We start from the raw sequence: 18,525 nt of genomic DNA, 5'->3' as shown, positions 1-18,525 counted from the left end.
GTTTGCAGCAGAGTGTGTAGCGGCTGGGATCAGAATCAGCACCTCCAAATCTGAGACCATGGTCCTCAGACGGAAAAGGGTGGCGTGCCCTCTCCGGGTCGGGGATGAGATCCTGCCCCAAGTGGAGGAGTTCAGGCATCTTGGGGTCTTCTTCACGAGTGAGGGAAGAATGGAACGGAAGATCGACAGACGGATCGGTGCGGCGTCTGCAGCGATGCGGACTTTGTATCGGCTCGACAGTGTCTTTAGGTGAGGTGAGGGGAGCTAAGCCGAAAGGCGAAGCTCTCAATTTACCGGTCGATCTACGATCCTACCCTCACTTCACCACCGCAGGGTGGCCGGGCTCTCCCTTTGAGATAGGGTGGGAGGCTCGGTCATCCGCGAGGGGCTCAGAGTAGAGCCGCTGCTCCTCCGCATTGAAAGGAGCCAGACGAGGTGGCTCGGGCATCTGTTTAGGATGCCTCCCGGACGCCACCCTGGTGAGGTGTTCCGGGCGCGTCCCAGCGGGAGGAGACGCCAGGGGAAAATCGCTGTCCGCCTGCTACTGCTCTGCTCCGTTCTCCATGGACAACATGACCTGCAGGTGTTAAGAGTCAGAAAACCTGGATGGAATGTAGCGTGTGGCTGGGGGGGGGGGGGGGTTTCAGCATCTGTGTTGCTGATGTAATTGTGTTGAGCCACATGTGTCTTCGCAACTCGAACAGTTTTATCTGAATGGAATTGAATTGCTCATCTCAGGATTCGTCATCGTGCTGCCAGGATGCCAAAGCTGGTCTCCATCGCCCTCCTGGCACGTGAGCGGCGACAGTTGTAAATTCTTTGCGCATCGTCAAGGTTTCTGCCTGTGAGTGCAGTTAAGTGAGATTCAATGTTGATATTAAATATGAACTCTGCTGTTGCAGTGACAACAAGTCTTTTTTTGCTGTTGCAATTTTATAGGGCAAGCATGAGTGGAGGCGATGCGACAAGTTGCCTCATCTTTAGGCAGACATCCGGAATTACTGAAAAATGTACTTGCTTGTTTATCCCATGCATTGGCTTCACAGGTAAATTATATCCCCCTTCGTGTTGTTGATTCCTATTTCATAAACAAGTGGACCACCTCCTTTATCGCCAGTATTTTTCCTAACCTCTAACAATCGCCATGTGGCAAACAAGTGTTTTCTATTTCCGCTTTGTAGCGTTCAGAAGGACGAATCTTTTTGAGTGAACGAACTGAACCGAATCAGCGTATGAAGCGATTCGCTCTTCTAGCTTGGCCGCCGCGAGGCGAGCGAGGCGGTCGGCAGCGGAAACGGAACATTGGAAGCGTTCTGTCACCCACTTCCGAATCTTACGTACACATACATATCATTCCCTCTGTCTCTAATGTGATTGTTAAAGCTTTTTATTAGTTTTATTTTTTTCATCATAATAAGACAAAACCTATATCGCGCTTCCATAAATGCTGCAAAAGTTGCGTCAGCATGATTCCACGGAACGTACAATGGCGTCAAGCGTAACATTTTTATATTAAATTCCTTTGTATTGATTGACCGATCGTATTACGAGTTATTGGCGAAGTGTCCGTTTAACTTGAACCCACACCCCAAAACGCCGGATACCCACCACCGCTAATACATTCCGGTCCTGTGGGGAACACCGGAAGTGTGTATAAAACTAGTAGCCTTTTGCAATAATCAGCACCCAAAAAGAAGCTCTGTCCACGTTGGCGAGGAGGCCTACATCATTCGCTCTCGTGTGATATTGCTTCATTGTTGTTTATTTGGTTTGGTTTCAGAATCTTTCAAGCAAAATACCAAATAGTAATTGGTTCATAAACAAAGAGTCATCAGAAAACAAAGATTCCGCAGCGAGCTAATGCAAAATCCTTCATCTGATTGTTGGTTCAATCGATGGAATAATTGATAGAATTAATTTTTGTCATATCTCAGGCTGCATATGTCCAATCACAACACAGCACGAAACTGATGGGAAGTCGCACGGCCGTGCTTTGAAAAGGCGTTTCGAAATGCTTCCCAATGATGTGAGATTTTGGTGATGAGGTAACATTTGCTGACAATATGTCGGAAGCGGCGTTTCAGCCTTCGCCGACCAACATGGGTGTTTGGTTTCCACCACGAGGTACTGCTCCACGGCCTCTTGTTGGTTCATAAGTGGAAGGAGGCACATTTGAATTCAATGTGCGGCTGCGGAGCACCCCGAGCTTTCTGTGAATGGCTGACATGATGTGTTTTTCATGAGTGTAGCAGGCGGGTCACAAATGTATGTAATGTGTACAGCGTCTGTCTTTCGAGATGGTTTTACGCTTGAGATGTTGGCAATACGGTTTTGGTTTTACGCTTCAGATGTTGGCAATACACAGCGTGGCGTTCGTTCCTCCAAATCCAAACGAGTTCGTGAGGGCCACCCTTCTGCCCAAAGTCTGCCATGGCTGCGCTACGCAGGGAACGTAATTGAGGTTGAACTCTGGCTCGGTGGAGTCCAGGTTGAGGGTCGGGGGCAGGATACCATGGTAGCAAGCCAGAGCGGTGATTGCCGTCTCCAGAGCGCCTGCAGCCCCGAGCAAATGTCCGGTGGCTCCTTTGGTGGAGGACACAGCCAATGCTCCTGCACTTCGACGAAAGAGCCTCTTGATGGCAGCGTTTTCCGCTGCGTCGCCCAAAGGTGTGGATGTGGCGTGGGCATTCACATAAGACACCTCTTCAGGAGAAATGCCAGCATCTTGGATGGCAGCTGCCATGCATCTGTAACGTTATCAGGAAAAAACAAAAACAAATGACAACTTATTGAAACACATATCACAAGCGTCCCTGAACGCATCGCTTCTCCGTGCCTGTGGGCAAGCCGGGAGAGAGTTTGTTGATGGCGTACACCTCACACGCGACTGCCTTCCATTACGTGCTTCAGAAATGTGAAATGAATTGACTGACGTCTCGCTGCGTATGATCGGAAGACGTTACAATACTTGATGTCGAGCCCGATGTCGCTGGCTGGCGGTTCGCGGCGGAGAAAGGTGATAGCGGTAGCAGCTATCTCGCGGTAAAGATGGAACTTCTCGAGCAGTTGAAGGAAAGGCAGATAGGCATTACATTATTATTACATTATCTACAACATTGAAACATTAAATAGGTGTTTTGCATGGGGCTGTAGTGGTGCTCACAGTCTAATGTTTTATGCATTTACTGTATTTGCTTCCATTAAGTTGCAATTCGTGATTCCACTTTGCAATAGCATATTTATCGAGTTAGCCCTTGGCAAAGTAGAATTCTTGGGGTCCGTTATTTTTTGATGGCTAGCCGTCATTTCTTCTTATTTCAAGAATCATTTTGCACTGAAAACTGTGACATAATTTGTTGAAAATTAGTGTTATCAAAATATTTTTGCCCTAATATAAAGAATAATCACGACTCATAATTACAATAGTGATCACAGTAAGCCTTGTTTCTATGTGGTTATACAGTGTTTGGGTACCAATATTCATTATTTCGATACAGAATTGCTCGCGAGTTCAATTTCCTTAGCTCGTCAATGGTGTTTTTCATTCATTGTGTATTAGCTTTGATTTTTTTTTTATTGATGTTTTTTTTTTTGGGGTGAATTATCTTACATTTACATCTCCAGACACGACTGAATAGGCTTGCTATTTTGTTGTTCAAACTTGGCGTCGCGTAGAACCCCCATGAGCCTGGCTGGATGCCGGATTGAAACATTTTACAAAGCGGGGGGGGGGGGGGAAGAACTAAACCATTAACACCATTCGGTGCGGTGCGGCAACGGCAATTACAGGACACGTCTGTCAGTCTTTGTGCATGTAAAACGGTATCAATTCACTTGCGTGTATCCGCAGGCACGCACCCCCTTACTGCAACAAATAACTCGTGAATATGCAAATCGCTTGTGTGTCCCCTCGTTTATACACTCGTCCTGTACACTTTTATAATTTAAATAACGAATGCCACCACACTTGCGTTGTACAGCCGGGTTCACGACCCTGGTCCTGCGTGCTTCTTCTCCTGTCCTTGTCCTGTTCCATCTTGTCCTGTCCTTCCCTCACAGGCTGGAGCACGACAGCCCCATCCCCCATGCAACACTCATATTTAACGTTTCATTGCTGTAGATAATGCAATGATTTACTTCACTCATCCTGTTTCCAATTAGTGCTTTGTCTTTTGTCCCTTGGAGAAACTTTGTTCTGTTCGACGGATCAAGTCCGATGATCAATAAACCTCAATTATAATACCACAGCGGAAGCTTCAAAACTACACTGTGTCACAGCAAAACCGTTTCGGCATAAAAGGGATCGGGATTTTCCATTCTGCTTGACCTAAGAGCCGAACAGGACAACAACAAAAAAGAAAGGACTTTTGAATTTTGACAGGGGCAATTTTAATTCGCCAGTGTGGAGAATGGGGGCAATATTCACTTTGCCACATCCGGTTTTAATTAGCCATTGGCGAGCTGGCAAACGGGCAACGCGAACTCTGTAACAGATGGATGGATTACCTTAACAGGTGGTAGGACCCAATAAGTTGTTGTTTTTTTTAATTCTTCCTACTCCTACGGAACAACTACATTCCTTTTGTTTATTATTGCTTTTGTTTGTTTGTTTTCTCCCATCTTTGTCTTACAGCCTACTTTGATTTGTTTCTGTACAGTATATGCAGGGATCTCATTTGATGTGCGCCCCACGTCTGAAAGGCACAAAAATTAGCAGGGACGCGTGAGACATATTCAATCGGCGTCCGCACACGCGTGCTTTACGGCCCGCCCTACGTATGTGTGTTGGTGAAGAGGCAGAGCAGGTGCTAGCCAAGCTATTGGTGCTAGCCGATCAGAGGAAGAGCAGGGCGGGTTCTATTGCCACAAACACACGTGTTTTTTTCTGGGCTCGATAAATATCCATTGCTGTGGTAACACCCGCCAGGACGTAGCATGCCGCTGGCAGAACGGCGTTTGCTCCGCAGATTCACGCAAACTGGGACAAAGGCAAAGTTAACCGTTTATTATATTTGCTAGCCTGCGAGCTAAGAAGCTAGCGAGCTAAGGGCTGGAGCTAAAACGCTCACTCGAGTGCAGCGACATACACTATATTTGAACGTGCGGTCCGAGTGTGTATATAGAACTCCCGCGCATGATGAAACTCATGCGAGGGATTCAAGGCTGAACGAGGCATCAAAGGGTGGCGACTATCGAGCAGGCACAGCGATAATGGACCATCCATCCATCCATTTTTTTGTACCGCTTATCCTCACTAGGTTTGCGGGCGTGTTGGAGCCTATCCCAGCTATTTTCGGGTGAGGGGGTACACCCTGAACTGGTCGCCAGCCAATCGCAGACTTAAGCTGTTTTCCATATTTAAGACCTGCAAACACCAAAGGCATCAAAAAAGTGACAGGAAAAAAAAAAAAAAAAAAAAAACATTGTGGGGGGGATCCCCCGGGCCCCAGCAGAGATTTTTATTTTATTTTAACATAAATTAAGCAGGCGGCACGGTGGACGACTGGTTAGAGCGTCAGCCTCGCAGTTCCGAGGACCCGGGTTCAATCCCCGGCCCCGCCTGTGTGGAGTTTGCATGTTCTCCCCGTGCCTGCGCGGGTTTTCTCCGGGCACTCCGGTTTCTCTAAATTGGCCGTAAGTGTGAATGTGAGTGCGAATGGCTGTTTGTTTGTATGTGCCCTGCGATTGGCTGGCAACCGGTTGACCTCCTGCCCGATGATAGCTGGGATAGGCTCCAGCACGCCCGCGACCCGCGTGAGGATACAGAAAATGGATGGATACAGTGTACAGTACACAAGTCATGTAAATAGACACTTTGCTCCATGTTGTGATCGGTTATCGTTTGTTTTTTTTATAACTTGCTGACCGGTGATCGGCCCCAAAAATCCCGATCGTGTAAAGCCGAGCATGCAAGCACAATGTGCCGGCATCCTTGCGCGCTCGCTTTTCTTGCAATGATTTAAAGTTGTGTGAATTACCTTTGCGAGCACAACTAACTTTTGAGCAACTGCTAATTACCATGTCCACCATTATCTCATATAAGAATATTATACAGCTTGCAGTTCAAGTTCCTTATTCCCATTTTGTAGTCTTCTGCTTATTTGTCTCGAATCATATTTTGAGTATTTGAAGAATTTGTGTTCATGTACAGCATATATCCTGTTTATACGAATGTTCTTGTTTTAAATAGCGGCCAATATATCGGTTCTCAGCAATTATAGTGGCTATCAGCCATATATCTGATATCGGTATTAGCAACAGGCACTGCCCCAAAATATCATGCATCGGTTTACTTTAAGATCTTCTTGTCAAACATTACGAGTAGATGGACTCAAACTCACCACGAACTTCAACAAATTGTTCAAACCTTAGCACTTATATTTCATAGAAAATGTTCATCGCACTCCAAATGCGTTGATCATTCGTCATTTAAGGTGCCTCAACTATTTTCGATGGGCAATTTTGTTCCAAAACGAGTTGGGAGTTGGCGAGTCAACCAGTGGGCTTGAATTTGGAGGACCCACTGCGATACGTTCTGGCAACGTGAATCCAAACCGATTTTTCCCCCCAAATACAATTATTGTATTCGATTTTTGACAAGGGATGCCTACAGTAAAATGTTTCAAAGATAGTAATAATAACAATGACCTTACCTGAATGCCCCGTCTCCATCCGCAGCGGGTGTGGTAATGTGGCTGGCATCTCCTGAGAGTCCGTACCCCAACACCTCGGCGTACATTCTGGCCCCACGCTTTACTGCGTGGTCCAGTTCTTCCAGCAGGAGCACAGCCGATCCTTCGCCCATCACGAAGCCTTCTCTTTCCGGATGGAAGGGTCTCGAAGCCAGTTTGGGATCGTCGTTCCATCTGGTGGCGAGAGCGCGTGCTCTTGCGAACCCGGCTATTGCCAGAGGACCAACGCAGGATTCTGTCCCACCTGTAACCATAGCAACTGCATCACCATGGGTAATAAACCTCGCCGCATCCCCGATGGCATGTGCGCCCGTGGTGCACGCTGTGGACACAGCGTGGTTAGGGCCCTTCAAATTGTGCTTGATACTTATGTGCCCAGCTGCCATGTTCGCCAGGATACGCGGCACAAAGAAAGGGCTAATCTTCTTGTAGCCGTTTTCTTGGAAGGTCACAGAGGTCGACACGATTTCGTCCAGCGATACCATGCCCATGCCAACTGCTACACCAGTGGCGAGTTGTTCCTCTGAGGATTGAGGGGACCATCCTGAGTCGTCCAGGGCAAGCTGAGCAGCTGCAAGTGCCATGACGGTGGCCGGTGACATGCGACTGACCTCTGCGCGAGATACAAACGTTTCCTCATGGAATTGACCTTCTGCCTTTCCTCTGGGTACTAAGGCCGCCACTTTGCAGGGGACGGTTTTGTAATCTTCCGAGCTCAGCGCCACAATCCCGCTCTGGCCCTTAATGAGGTTGTTCCAGGGTCGAGCCGTCCCTACGCCCAGAGGACACACTAGACCTATGCCAGTAATAACCACTCTTTTCCGTCTTGCAGAGCTGTGGCCCCCGGAAGTGTGCCTCGTTTGAAACACGAGCCTCCAACTCCGGCTAAGTTGGACGTTAGCCCAGAAGGACGGTGGCAAAAAGATCATACCTTTGGGAAATCCGCGCTCGGTGACAAAAAGCGATAAGATAATACGTATGCGGTTCGTTTGGAGTGGTTTCCGGTACAGCAATCAAAGCGTGCGCATTTGAACATTTCTTTAAAAAAAAGAAAACTAAAACTGAGCTTGCAGTTGGCTTCGGAAACACTTCGCAAATGCCGGATTCAGTCAACACGAGTATGAATACATCATCAATATCAAATAGAGTCAAACCAATCAAGTATTGGAAGAGTGGCTTTCACTTATATTTTGAGTGATCTTCTATAAAACTACATCCATATGGAATATTATTTGGGACTGAACAATATTCAGGCATCATTTGGACTGCTATACTCAAGACCCAAAACAGATCGCTGGAGTTACCAGCAAGACCCTAGATATGAAGAGCACGTTCGCGCTTTCGACACCCCAGAATGTCCGGAAACTCCGAGCGTTGTTGGAGTGTGCTGTTCGGTTATTCAGAGTGCCACACTCAGGGATTGCCTTTACAGGTAGAACTGACACATTCAACATGGCGGACGCACTGACGTATCCCTGCCAATAGCCAACACGCTCGCACGTAGTAGATGCTTAGAAAATAGAGACAGCGTCAGATTGAAGTAACGATTGCACCCGAAGATACCGACGTGTTTACGTGACAGCCATGTTGGGGAGGTCGATGTTCACATCGATGGTAATGGACATTGATATGAAGTCGTAACTTGGTCATTTCTCAACTGATTTTCGTGACGTTTACCTTTTTTGTTCTTTGAGGTTAGGAAAGGTCACGGCGCAGGTATAACCTGCCGGCTGTACAAACCTCTATTGCCCGGTTATTTTATTATGGTCAAGGTAAAACTTCAATGATTAGGCCAGATGGAAAGTTTAACAATTTATTTGACAATACAATGTCAAACAATAAAGTTGGAGAAGGGCTCTTCCGCACGTGGCTCAGAACAGCGTCCGTCCGCAAGAGACCGCAGAAATTATTTTCCCTTGTTTTGTGGCCAAAACTGCTTCCCGTCGTGACGTCACGCAGGCTCGGACCAATCCTAGCTTCGCCCGTTTATGAGATCCGTTCGGAAATTCAGTCCGATGCTCCCAGCACACAGCGACAGAGTGTTCTCTACTTTCTATAACTTTACTAATGAACGTGCTGGCTATTGGTAGGGACACCTCAGTACATCCGCCATATTGAATGTGTCAGTTTTACTTGTATCGAGTGGCACACACACGAACAACGCTCTGAGTTACCGAAGGTTCCGGGTTGCGGAGCGCGCGCGCCCGGAGTGAACTTCCCAACGGACCCTACGTTGATATGTTGTGCGTTTGTTGTGTCGGTGCGACAACGTGGAATGCAATTACATGTTAGAAGGATATCTGGATGTGCATCTGCACTGCGACGTACCAAACAAAAGTGTATGCAGTGTTGTGTAAGCGTTGCAGCCACTCATTTTCCCCCTGTTGAGGTGGCCCAACCGGGTCACCTCACAAACATTGTGTGTGTAGACCCCCATACCCAACACCGATGTATCCGGCCTCCCAACGGGTTTGACTTCAACTCTGGCATTGGGTGGTGAGTGTGTGTGTGTGACATTTGGAGAATCTAACCGTGTGTTTTGAACAGAATGCTGGGGACTAACGCCCCCTAAAATCCATTCGGTCCTCAGACCCCCATCAAGGCCAAAGATGATATCCGGATCCAGTTCCAGGTCGGAGTGCGCCAAGTCCCAACGCCACCAGGTCCAGTCGGAGATCAGATGTTTCCCCGACCGGATCCTCCCGGAGGGCCGTCCTCCCCAACGACCGGTATGGGGGGCTTTTCTAGATGACCCGCCGCCCGGTCCGTGCATCTGATGATCAGCCTCCTAATGAAAGGAATACGACAACAACCGCAAAACACAAAAACGCGGAGCACACGCCTCCTCTTTCTGCCAATATGGAGTCGAGTGCCAGCCTGTTCTGATAGGCAACCAACAAGGTGGTAGCCAGTTGGGCATGCGCCGGCCGCCTCGAAGCCATCATGTGTAAAACTTGTCAACCTTTGATCTATGTTTTTGTTGGGAAATGTAGGTTCGGTTGGTCTTTGGATCTCCGTGAGTTTTAGATGTCTTTTGGGTGAGCGTGTGACTCTTTTGCTGTCCAGGAATGACGTTGCCACATGGTTGAGATGTAATGCGTATGTCACCCCCTGTTGTTACGCGCCAGTCAGGGCTTTTCGCACTTGCGAGTCAATATAAATATCCAATCTCTATATTCCAAAATGTCATGTTCCAACGATTCGTCTTCATCCCGATATCGTTAAGAATTTGCTCCCTCGCATGTGTGCATCTTTTCAAAATATTAGTCAAGATACATATCCATCCATCCAATTTTTTAACCACTTATCCTTACGCAGGTCGCAGGTGTGCTGGCACCTATCCCAGCTACAGTATCTTCTGGCTGGAGGAGCGGTACACCCTGCGCTGGTTCCCAGCCAATCGCAGGGCACATGCAAGCAAACAACCATTCGCACTCACATTCACACTACGGGCAATTTAGAGTTGTCAATTAACCTAGCATACATGTTTTTGGGATGTGGGAGACTGTAATTCCCAGGAACTTGAAGGTCTCGACGGTTGACACAGGGCAGTTGGACAGCGTGAGGGGCAGCTGTGGCGAAAGATGCCTCCTATAGTCCACGATCATCTCTACAGTCTTGAGCGTATTGAGCTCCAGTTTGTGTCAGCCGCACCACAGCTCCAGCCGCTCCATTTCCTGTCAATATCCAGACTCTTTGATGAGGCCGATGAAAGTGGTGTTGTCTGCAAACTTCAGGAGTTTGACAGCTGGGTGCGTTGAGGTGCAGTCGTTCGTGTAGAGAGAGAAGAGCAATGGAGAAGAGGACACAACCTTGGGGCGCCCCGGTGCTGGTGGTGCGTGTAGATGAGGTGGTGTCCCCCAGCCTCACCTGCTGTGTCTTGCCTGTCAGAAACCTGTAAATCCACTGTCAGATGGCAGGCGAGACGCTGAGCTGGAGAAACTTGGAGGAGTTCGGGGATGATGGTGTTGAACACAGAGCTGATGTCCACCAACAGGATCCTCGCGTATGTCCCTGTGCCGTCGAGGTGTTCTAGGATGACGTGCAGTCCCATGTTGACTGAATCATCCGCAGACCTGTTTGCTCGGTAGGCAAACTGCAGGGGGTCCAGCAGGGGACCTATAACACTCTTGCGGTGGTCCAGCACGAGACGTTAAAGGACTTCATGACCACAGATGTCAAAGCGACAGGCCTGTAGTCATTCAGACCCGAGATTGAAGGTTTCTTGGGGACTGGGATGATGGTGCAGCATTTGAAACAGGATGGTACTTCACACAGGTACAGAGATGTATTGAAGATTTGTGTGAAGACTGGAGCGAGTTGGTCCGTGCAGACAAGATGGGGATACAAGGTCTGGGTCTGCCGCTTTGTTGATCTTTTGTTGTTTGAAGATACGTTTCATATCCTGTTCGTGGATGGTTGACGCAGAAGTCAGTGGTGTGATGCATCCGGCAGCGCCATGCAGGTGGGGGAGGGAGTTAAGTGCACTGAGTGATTCGTTCAATGAACTGGTGTACTGAGGAACTGAAGAGTGATTCGTTCGTTGAACTTATCGTTCGCGATCCCTTAGACACGAGCGATTTGTTCGTTGAACGTCTTCGTTTGTGATCCGCTAAGGAGCGATGTACTCGTACGATGAGTGATTCGTTTGCGCAAGAAACGACGTACTACGCAGTGAACGTAGTCATGAGTGATGTTAACCGCTAGTCCTGACGTCCTCGCGGGGATCGCTTTCACGAGCAGCCGTTTCTTCAAGCTAACGGCTAATGTTGAGTCAGTCAAGCACATGAAAACAATTATTAAAGCTTTTTATTTCATTGTAATAATAATAATAATACATTAAACTTATATAGCGCTTCTCAAGACCCTCAAGACGCTTTCCACAAATCAGATGATAGTAACAGTCAGGTGTGTGAGCAGGTAGCCCGGGTGGCGGGGGGTGGTGTCAGCGACGCTGTCCACCGCGGTGGAATGCAGAAAAGTCACGTCGGCAGGCGAGAGCCTAGCTGGATGTCAGGGCACACGGAAAAGGATGTTCGGTAGCTGAGCTCGCTGCACGCATGTTCACGAGTCACAACCGAAGCCAGGTGTTCGAGAGCTTGCTGAGAGAGAGATCGGTAGGTGAGAATGTAGTTAGTTTGTTTTGTTTTTATCTCCCCGCCTTTCCTAGTTTACAATACGTGACAACAACAACGCATAGTCCTTCAGCGAACGTGACTGTCAGGGATGGATCATTAGCTGAATGAGAAAGCACTTGAATGATTTTGTGAAAAAGAACTGAGCGATTCGGTGAACGAATCTTTTGAGTGAATCTTTTTAAAGAACTGATTCGAATGATTCAGTACACTCAAAATAACGGCCGTGACCATCAGTAGTCGCCAGCAACTGGAAGCAGCAGGGCGTGTTCTACCGGGATACAGCAGCCAATCATAGTAATATTGGAGCAGGGTGTGTCCTGCCAGGAAAATGCATGTGGGAATCTGTCACATGGTACGTCCCCCTTCCGGTTTGTGCCACTTGAAAATTGTTTCTGCTTTTGCTCCTTTGTTTTGTTAATTTGTTTTCTGTAATGTAAAAGTGTCTCGAGTTTTATTCATTTGTTTTCCAAAATGTAAATTGGATTGGTGTTTTGTTAATTTGTAAGTATTTTGGTTTTTGTTAATTTGTTTTCTGAAATGGCGGCACGGTGTACGACTGGTTATGGCATCTGCCTCACACTTCTGAGGACTGGGGTTCAAATCCCCGGCCCCGCCTGTGTGGAGTTTGCATGTTCTCCCCGTGCCTGCGTGACTTTTCTGCGGGCACTCCGGTTTCCCCCCCACATCCCAAAAACATGCATGGTAGGTTAATTGACAACTCTAAATTGTCCATAGGTGTGAATGTGAGTGCGAATGGTTCTTTGTTTCTACCTGCCCTGCAACTGGCTGGCAACCAGTTCAGGGCGTACCTCGTATCCTGCCCGATGATAGCTGGGATAGGCTCCAGCACTACCGCGACCCTAGTGAGGATAACGGGTTCGGAGATTGCTGCCATGACAGGCACAGACTACCTTACGGCCACAGCTCCGGTCGGCCGGCTCGGCAATGGAGGCGCGGAACATGGTCCAATCTGACTCAATGTCCCCCGCCTCCATTGAGACGTGGGTGAAGTTCTGCTGGAGGTGGGAGTTGAAACTCCTTCTGACAGGGGATTCTGCCAGACGATGCCAGCAGACCCTCCCCCTAACCCTAACCCTCACGATACGTTTGGGCCTGCCACGTCGGACCGGCATCTTCCCCCACCATCGGAGACAACTCACCACCAGGTGTTGATCAGTTGACTGCTCCGCCCCTCTCTTCACCCGAGTGTCCAAGACATGTCACCGCAAGTCCGATGACACGACCACAAAGTCGATCATTGAACTGCGACCTAGGGTGTCCTAGTGCCAAGTGCATGTGTGGACACCCTTATGCTTGAACATGGTGTTCGTTGTGAAGAATCCATGACGAGCACAGAAGTCCAATAACAGAACACCGCCCGGGTTCTGATCGTGGGGGCCGTTACCCCCAATCACGCCCTTCCAGGTCTCACCGTCATTGCCCACGGGAGCATTGAAGTCCCCAGCAGAATGATGGAGTCCCCAGCCAGAGCGCTCTCCAGCACCCCCTCCTGTCACGTACGTGGTTAGGGCGAGGGCGAGTAACGCAAGGCAAGAACATGGTGGACCCAATTGCAGGGAAGCAGGGAGTCAAGGCAGGAGTGCGGGAGTCTCAAAATAATATTTAATCTTCAAAAAGGGAAAACTGAACAAAGTCCCACAACAGATACCAATCAAATCAAAGTAACAAAGAAACACTCGAATATCTAAAACTGGAAACAATCTATGACCTGTGACTAAGACGTGGAATAGAAAGGGAAAATGACACCTGACAATGACATACCACAACCCAGCTCCTTCCCTCAGGTAGGCGCTACCGATCAACGCAAACTAGAACTAGTAGACATTCCAACAGCTTCTTCCCTCTTGCGATCAACTTCTTAAACACCTAACCTATAATTCCATTACAACAAGCTGGCAATTTTTTGACTTGAGTTCGTTGTCACATTTCTGTGGGGCCAATTATGTATTACTCGTGCACTCACTGTAGTTGTCTCGCCATGCTGCACTATTTGCATACACCGGCCACTCGTGCCAGAGTAGCATCTGCTGCATTTGCACACGGATTGAGGATCTGTGACATTTGCACAACCGACATTCTCCCAGATGATCGCACTACTCGTCACTTTAAACCGCATCCACTCCTTGAAGTCTGTGCGCCCTTTGCACAATGGTCATTGCACCGGACTATTGCAATATTAGTCATTCGAACTGCTCTAAGTGCTAGAGGACTCTGCATCTTTTTGCACAATTGTTTTTTGTCAATGTCTTTATGTCTCCAAAGTGTTCTGTCAATTGACTGTCTGTTGTAATAGAGCGGCTCCAACTACCGGAGACAAATTCCTTGTGTGTTTTGGACATACTTGGCAAATAAAGATGATTCTGATTCTGATAAAGACAACTGGCGACGATGACATGGCAAAGACATGTGACAACGACAATGAACCGACAAGAACTGAAAGAAACCAGGGAACTAAATACAAACAAATTGACGAGACAACGAGGAACACCTGGACAAGACACGAGTGGCTGGAGAGAGCTGATTGGTCGACACAAAGTAGACGAGAACAGGTGGACACAACAACCTAATGAGCACACGACAAACATGGAACACAGGAAAACATGGAACAAAACTAAACACAACCCAAACCAAAACACAGACCATGACACCCTCCAAGCCTTGAAATTCTTAAAGACCACTGATATAAACCATAACTCCTCAAAATGGTGGGGCGTGCATCCGCAGTGGCTGCTCTCTGTCCCAAACAAACTGTTTTTCTCGTCTCATACGTCAGAGTGATTCATGTCTACATGTTCCAAGACGCAGATACAGTCGTAAGCTTCTGCACGACATCGGCAGAACTACTTTTAGTAGTTGAAGTCTACTCTCACTGAGGAGCTACAGAACTGCGGTCTGCGGGTGCCTACAACAGCTGCGGCCCTCACTCCTCCATCGCGCCCAGAGTGGCGGCCCCACAAATGGCAAAGGAGGAAGCAGAAACGGGACAAGCGCGGCGGTAGCCGAGCTCGGCTTGCAGCTAAGCCACACCGGCTATTCCAGCTAAGCCACAGCTAAGCCTATTCCCTCCATCGTGTTAGCCAACGTACGCTCTCTGGACAACAAGCTGGATTACATTCGAATACTCCGCTCTACCTGTAAAACAGTGGGATAGTGATGTGTTTGTGTGTTTGTGGAAACATGTCTTAACATCAGTGTTCCAGACGCCGCCATTCAGCTCGACCGGCTACCATGCTACCGAGTGGCAGAACTCTCGCGGGAGGTAAGACTCGCGGTGGCGGACTCTGTGTTTACGTCAATGTTGCCTGGTGCCGGGACGCTATCTTGGTCAGCCGTTTTGTTTACCGGGAGAATTCACTGCCATACTACTTGTGGCTGTCTATATTCCTCCAAACTCCAGCAATAACAGGACTCAAGTGCTAAATGAGCTAAATATCTAAATAGCTAAATATCAGTGAACAGCTTATATTTTTCTCACTGATCACATCTGGGCACATATACATATCAAAGGGTTCCTGGGGGACTGGTATGGGATCGGGAGGGTGTGGGTGTTGGACCGGGTTTCAGCATGTCTGTGCTCTTTCTCGGACCGTGCGCCCTGCCCCTCCACCCTGCCTGCCCCCTGGATTTTAATTGCATCACACACACTTCCCACGTTTTAATGCACCACATACGCCCATTTCTGGGGGGCCGTGGGTGGGGCGGGGGGTTGGATGCTGGGGTGGCATTGGATCCCTACGTCCCTCACTGGGTCGTCAGTTCTCGGGGCGCCTAGGTGGGGCCGGCGGACCGCCCTGGGTCCCTCGGGTGGACCCTTGGGCCCGATCCCGGCCCTCGATTGATATGGTGGGGTGCTCAGCCTCCACAGTGCGGGCAAAGCAATTACAGGACACTTCTGTCAGTCTTTGTGCATGTAAAACGGTGTCACTTCACTTGCATGTATACGCAGGCACACACCCCTGAGACTCCTTCACTGGGTGTGGGGCCACGCCCTTATTGCGACAAATAACAAATAACTCATGAATATGCAAATCGCTTGTGTATCCCCTCATTTATACTCTCGTCCTGTAGGCTTTTATAATTTACATATTTAATCCCACCACACTTGAGTTAGGAGTACACAGAGACTGTTACTACCAACATCAGCAAGTGCATGGATGATGGCACCACCACTAAGTCCATCACTCTCTGTGCTAATCAGAAGCCACGGGGGAGGTGTACAGACTACTGAAGGTCCGCAACGTGGTTTTGAGATCTGGCGATGAGGAGGGCCTGAAGACAGCTAGGACCAATTTGTCCTGTGGCATCTGGGAGGCCAAGAGGGAGTTCTCCAGGAAGATTGTCCACCGCATCAGTGACAGCTGTGACACCAGGAGTCTGGCGTGGTATTCAGACTATTACAGACTATAAACCATCACCACAGACCCTGCACCTCCCTGCAAAATGAGCTATATGACCTCTTTGCTCGCTTTCTGGCACAGAACAACACCCCTCCACACAAGACTCCACCCCCTCCTGGTGACCAAGAGCTGACACTGACCCGGGACAGCGTGAAAATATCTCTCGACGGGATTAACACACAAAAAGCCCGGGCGCAGATAACATACCTGGTCGTGTTCTGAAGTTACTGTGCAGCTGAACTCACAGATGTCTTCACGGACATCTTTAACACCTCCTTGAGTCGGCGTGTTGTGCCCACGTGCTTCAAAGCCACCACCATCATCCCGAAGTCGTCTCCCTCCTCCCCCAATGACTACAGTCATTGGGAGGGTCCTCATTCCCATCCTGATGAAGTGCTTCAAGTGCCTGGTCATGCATCACATCAAGTCCTCCCTCCCCCGTCCAGCTCCAACCTCTCCGTCAAGTTTGCAGATGACACACCTGTGGTGGATCTCATCAGCGACGGGAATGAGACAGGAGTGAGTTGAGCCGCCTGGCTGGGTGGTGCACGGACAACAATATCTCCCTAAATGTGGAGCAAAAAAGGGAGATTGTTGTGGACTTCAGGAGAGCGCACTCCCAGCATGCTCCCCTGAACATCAATGGTGCTGCGGTGGAGAGAGTGTGCAGCAACAAGTGTACATCACCGAGGACCTCTCCTGGACCAGCAACAGCTCATCACTGGCCAAGAAAGCTCACCAGCATCTCTACTTTCTGCGCAAGCTGAGAAGAACCAGAGCCCTGACCCCCATTATGTGCTCGTTGTACAGAGGGACCATAGAGAGCATCTTGACCAACTGCATCACTGAGTCTTGTGGCACCCTGCCGCAAGACTCTCCACCACATAGTGAGGGGAGCTGAGAAGATCATCGGAACCTCTCTTCCCTCCCTGCAGGACATTTACAGCCCTCGCCTCGCCCGTAGAGCCCTTCGCGTAGCGGGGGATGCCACCCATCCATCACACAGCCTCTTCAGTCTGCTGCCATCAGGGAGGAAACTGCGGAGTCCGCGGGCAAGAATCTGAACTTCCTGCCCACTCTGTCCCCTCTATCTCTTCTGTCCTCTGCCCACCTGAACTCTGACGCCCCAGACCACAAACGTGCACACACACACACACACACACACACCAGACTCAGGGTTGCACGAGCCACTTTAGCAGCAATGGCGTTTTGTCACCTAATTTATATGTCTTATTTGCCTTGGTTCTCTGACCTTTCACCTGATCTTTGATATTTGCACATTCAATGAATACTTTTTATACTGTATGTCAGGTTGAAGACACCTAAAACACTTGAAAAAAATCAAGACAGACACAGGTAGTTCAGTTTTCATACTTGCAAGGAGAAAACGGCCAAGAGTGTACTTAGTTACAGTCTCCAAACCTTTTTCTGAGTTCACTCTGCCGGATTCTCTCTTTTTATTACTTTAGGGCAGTTCCCTTGTTACATATGAGTTACAACGTCAAAAAGGTGGCGGCATACATGCCTGTTGATCAGCACATAACACTCTTTGTTGTGGTTGAGACAGTAGAAGAATGATATACTTCTTATCAAGACACAGGAAGACTCCAGCTCAAATTTGTCCTTGCACCTGCAAGCACACCACTCATCCTGTGGGAGAAAACTTTGCACGCAGTGATAAAACATTTCTCTAACTAGAAGTAAGCAGAAAAGCACAACACATGATAACTTATTTACATTTTCCCATCACTGTATATACCACAGTTTTATTGAGCTTTTTATGTTGTTATGATTTGTACTGTCTTTTGTAGCACCGCGGGGCCTTGAGTACCGTCATTTCCATCCTCTGTTTGTATTACGCATATTGAAGAATTGACAATAAAAGGACCTTGCACCTTGTAACATGTGCACTTTTATTTCGTCAACAATGAATTGATTTGTTCATGCATTTAACATAAATCACGCATGGTCTTCATCGATGCCATGAAATCTTGCCGTATCTCGGGCAATCAAACACTGTCGGAGAGGCGCAACCAGAAAACATGCCAACCGGATAAACCCGTTACTATGGTGACGATAACAACAATGGATCGCGCCAATGTTGGGGGAAAAAAAGAGGTCACCGGTGCTGGGTAGTGGGCTGTCCATTCAAGAAGAGCGTGAGGTACGGTCACGAACTTTTAATACAATACGACTCGCAGGCAGGCCACATAATGTTATGTAGCCTAGCAAGCTAGTGCTAGTATTAACGGCTGTACGTAAACAAGCCCTGGCGTT

At 48.5% G+C, this 18,525-nt stretch overlaps 1 protein-coding gene across 1 annotated transcript; it reads right to left on the bottom strand.

Annotated features, from left to right (window-relative positions):
• Nucleotides 1-435: 435 nt before the first annotated feature.
• On the bottom strand, nt 436-8,091 carry oxsm (3-oxoacyl-ACP synthase, mitochondrial). Its single transcript, XM_061664759.1, has 2 exons — nt 6,654-8,091; nt 436-2,747 (listed from the first exon to the last, which is right to left on the bottom strand). Exons 1-2 carry the CDS (start codon nt 7,619-7,621, stop codon nt 2,345-2,347), a joined length of 1,371 nt encoding a protein of 456 aa, XP_061520743.1. The 5' UTR covers nt 7,622-8,091; the 3' UTR covers nt 436-2,344.
• Between the last annotated feature and the right edge of the window lie 10,434 nt (nt 8,092-18,525).

This window comes from Phycodurus eques, chromosome 20, assembly GCF_024500275.1.
Source record: "Phycodurus eques isolate BA_2022a chromosome 20, UOR_Pequ_1.1, whole genome shotgun sequence".
In the NCBI taxonomy this organism is placed as follows: domain Eukaryota; kingdom Metazoa; phylum Chordata; class Actinopteri; order Syngnathiformes; family Syngnathidae; genus Phycodurus; species Phycodurus eques.
This window is presented reverse-complemented; position numbering and strand designations above follow the sequence as displayed.